Source organism: Papaver somniferum, chromosome 8 (genome assembly GCF_003573695.1).
Source record: "Papaver somniferum cultivar HN1 chromosome 8, ASM357369v1, whole genome shotgun sequence".
NCBI lineage: Eukaryota > Viridiplantae > Streptophyta > Magnoliopsida > Ranunculales > Papaveraceae > Papaver > Papaver somniferum.
The window spans coordinates 65425029-65429347 of NC_039365.1; the positions used below are offsets into that span (position 1 = coordinate 65425029).

The following is a 4319-nucleotide window of genomic DNA, read 5'->3' on the forward strand; positions in this document are numbered from 1 at the left end:
GTTGTATAAATAGAAAATCTATTTAGTTAGTCATGGTTAATGAGAGGAATGATGTGGCGTGTTTCTATTGGTGTGGCACATAGGGCACACCCAAGCAGTGGCACAGACGATCTCGACCCAGTTAGTCATGGTAAATAAGGAAGTGAAAATTTTGAGAGTTTTTTTTTTTTTTGGTAAATTTTTTTTGTGAGAGTTAGACGAGTTAGTTGAAGGAGTTATTGTAGGGAAGTCAAAGGAGAGTTATTATACGAAGGTTAAAGGAGTTAATTTTGAGATTAACCTAAAAACGGGAGTTGTTTTAGTCAAATGAGTTAATCTAGGGATTATCACCATTTTTTCAGCAATTCGTGCTTGAATATTTCCAAAGACTTGTTTATTCCACTTTCTAGATTCCACCTGAATCTTACTAATGTTGTTACAAAAATTTCCATTAACATTACCTTCAGTATTAGTATTCCAATGTTTTTCAACAACATCACTAAATCTAGGATCCTCAGCCCACATAGCATCAAACCTAAACGGTCTAGGTTTAAATCTAGTTTTGGGTTCTAGATCAATTAGAATATCCCTATGATCAGAATTAAAATAAGACAGATGAATTACTTGAACCTTGTTGAATTTGTTGATCCAATTAGAATTGGCAACAGCTCTATCCAGATGCTCCTTAATGTTAGCAGCTCCCGCTCTTTTGTTGTTCCAAGTAAACTTTGGGCCACTGAAACCCAAATCAATAAGCCCGCAATTATCCATAACATCTCTCAGCTCAGAAAGCTGGCTGGAAGAGGGATTTCTTCCACCACTCTTCTCTTGACTGCCACCAATGACATTCAGATCCCCCATCACCATCCAATCAGAACTAGGAATTTCAGAAATGGCTTGTAGTTCACTCCACACCCTTTTCCTGTTACTTTTGTTAGTGCTTCCATTAACTGTAGACATAATCCATGGGCTCTTGGATTTCGCCGTGACAGCAGCATGAAGAGCCCACCTAGTCCCCTTAGAGCAACCACAGTCATGAGATGGACCAAATACCAAAAGCCAGATTAAAAACCAAAAAAATTTGGTTTTCCGTGTGTTCAAGCCCAGTGGGAGAATACCAAATTTTGGTGAAGCGGAACTTATATCCACGCTTGATGCGGGACGCAACTTATATCCACGTTTCTTGATGGAGCGTGTTCATAATATGCGTCTGAATGAAACGGAGGTATAATGCGCGCTTGAATGGGACGTAGGTATTATTCACGACGTGCACGGGACGTAGATGGTAATTGCGTTTGCTGGGACGGAGTTACAAATGGCGTCTCATTCAAACGCAGATAGAAACTGCGTCTGTGTCGTGAAACCAATTCGTCTAACATCTTTCTTCGTCTCTTCTTTTTCCAACACCGACGATTGCAGTAGCTTAATATCAGCCAACCCATCATTCTTTCCAAAAGTTCTCAAACTCGAGCATAACACGAGCAATGCCATATCAGTCACAGCACCATCGGCCAACAACCCCTGACGCCACTGTTCCATTTCTCCATCTTCCGGCAATAGCACAGCTCGAGCAACCAGTTAACACTCTGCATCTCGTTCTGTTGCCGTGAACTTTATCTCTCATTCAGTTGTACGAATCAACGGCCAGTACCATACTCGAGCAAATTTGAGGATCCATTCTTCCTTTGTTTGCAGCCATCAACCGATTGGAACAATGGAAGCAACATCAGCATCTCCTGTATCCACTGTTGATGCTGTTAGGTCATCATTATCCCAAGTTTATTAAATCATTACTCATGCCTGAACTCCAAAAATCCATCTAGCTTTCAAAACCATCACCACTGCTGGCTTTTATTCCAACCATTGTGAACCCTTCTCAGATTTTTTTCCTTTCGATAAGAACAACCAGCTTCAGTGAGAAATGCAACTTCATTTGTGTTTGATAGAAGCTAATGAAGAAACGCGGAGGGTAGATGGACAAGAGACGTACATTAAAGATACGCCTAGACACAGACGCTCACAATACATGCGCCCAATCCAGACGTTTTTTATAACTGCGCCTCATTCATACGCCCTTTATACATCGTCCCATTTCAGGCGTAAGTATTAACATCGTCTGACGCGTTTGAAGGGGGCGGAGTTAATACATGCGCCTGACTCATACGGTGATTATATGCTCGCCTGATTGTATACGGTGATTAAACTTACGCCTGATATCATACGCTCCTAATACTTCCGTCCCACTATATCTTTTTTAGTCTGGGCCGACGACCACATTTGGTCTCAAACCCTAAATTTGGCGACCAAATTTGGATTTACTCCTCACCACTGCGATACTTTCTGGGACCAAATTTGGGTTTAGTACCCAAATTTGGTCGTGACTGTGGTTGCTCTTATTAGTGGCTTGAATATCCACCTCATCCGGATTCCACAACAAACACATACCCCCAGAGAAACCCTCAGGATCAACCACAACGAACTCTTCAAAACCCAATTACCTAACAATGCCTACTGCATGAGGAGCAAGTACTCTGGTCTCGAGCAAAGCCACAACGTTTGGCTTGTGTCTCTTAATCAATTTCTTCATCACACGAACAAAAGAGGGTCTAGCAGCACCCCTACAATTCCATACTAAGATCTTCATAGAAAAATTATCAAAGATTTTAGGGACTGAAATGGACCGAGAAGGACCATTAGCACGCTTCATCTTCATTCTTCTTGCAATCGCCGCTTTGTTCAACTCCATTAACGGAGTGAGCCTGGTCTTGAATTGTCTTCGATAGAACACTTCCGGATCCAAACATGTAGTGAAGAGCATCTCGAACTTCAACAGATCGTTTGGTCTTCTTACTAGAGCTGGGGTTTCCACTATTGGAGCCAACTCCACTTCCAGAGTTGTTGCTTCTTTCCACATCCTTGACACACACTCTAGTTCTTCCTTTCACAGATTTAGAAACTCCTCCGGGTCCATGTGTGTCCAATTTGAAGGTGAGATTCTTAAATGAATCAGAGCTTCCTGGATTCTATCCAAAAATATACTTCATTCCAGATGTTCTTGTGTATGTGCTACTGCTGATAATACTTGGTTCAGCTGGCTTCTCATTAAAGCAATGTATTCTATCATTTGGAGCTTGAGATCCACCCTGGATATTTGTTCTATCACTATTTCTGTCAGATGATTCTGCATTTCCTGAAGCTCCTCTTGCACCCTTCTCACTAGTAAATCTTCTACCCTCCACAACATCTCCAATGGCCTTCGACAAGCTTGAGAAAACTTTTGGAACAGATGATTGTTGAGCTCCATTTTCTTGATTGTAGCTATCACTTGCTGAATTTTCCATTATACCTTTACCTTTACTTATAACCATCTGATCATTAAATTGCCTGTCATTAATACCCTTCCCACTAATTTTATTAGTAGATTTTACATTTATATGATTAGAATTCCTTCCGGCTGATGCATGCACTTCCCCATTATTAACAGGTCCACTCTTTGCATTTACTTTCTTTGTTTGTAACTGCTTAGCAATCCTATCATCTTTCCCATCTTGCATGCCGCCATTAATAGAATTGTTACCAATTTGAGCATTAAATGTGTCCTCATGACCAACTCTGTGGTCAATATGATCAATAGGATTCTGTCCATCAAGAGAAGAAAATCTGTTTGACAAGGAAATCTCATGTACTACACAAGAGACAATTTAAGCAAAAACGATTTGATTCACTTGAATCGGTTCATGAACTATATAGCCGCGGTCTGCAATTGCGTTCCTTAGTTAATATGAATAAGTTCACAATCATCGTTTTTAGATATAACCTACTCAAGTTCGCGGACTGGGTTCAAGGACTTAAGTTCCCGGATGGAGTTTACAAACTCCAGCAGAAATTTTCAGGTTTGAGAACTTCGCCAGTTCGTGGACTGGGTTCGCGGACTTAGCTCACGCACTATTCCGGTTCACTTGATCAACAAAGTTCACAAATTTTGGTTCAAGGAATAAGGAATTACACATATATGTGTTTCCACAACAATGCTTATATCCTCCAATGGTTATATAATCTAAACGCTCATTTCAATCATTGAAACATTCTCAGAAGACGTTATATAGTTGTTATTCACAAACCATTTTTCGTCAGAGAAATTTTCAAAGTGATGAAAACATAACATGACTTTCGTCACTAGGTAAAGATGAACTTGGCTAAAGCGAAAGCTTACCAACACATATTTCGAGAAATAGATAGGCGAGATAAACTCGGCTCGAAATACCAAATGTGTATAATCTAAGTCTATATAGCAAAACGACTTTTGTCTCAAGATAGGAGATAAATAGACTTTTGAGTGA

At 40.3% G+C, this 4319-nt stretch overlaps 1 protein-coding gene across 1 annotated transcript; it reads right to left on the reverse strand.

Moving 5' to 3' along the window:
* Positions 1-200: 200 nt before the first annotated feature.
* LOC113301402 lies at positions 201-2698 on the reverse strand. Its single transcript, XM_026550184.1, has 2 exons — positions 2380-2698; positions 201-1001 (listed from the first exon to the last, which is right to left on the reverse strand). The coding sequence occupies exons 1-2, from the start codon at positions 2420-2422 to the stop codon at positions 244-246; spliced, it is 801 nt and encodes a 266-aa protein (XP_026405969.1). The 5' UTR covers positions 2423-2698; the 3' UTR covers positions 201-243.
* Positions 2699-4319: the final 1621 nt, after the last annotated feature.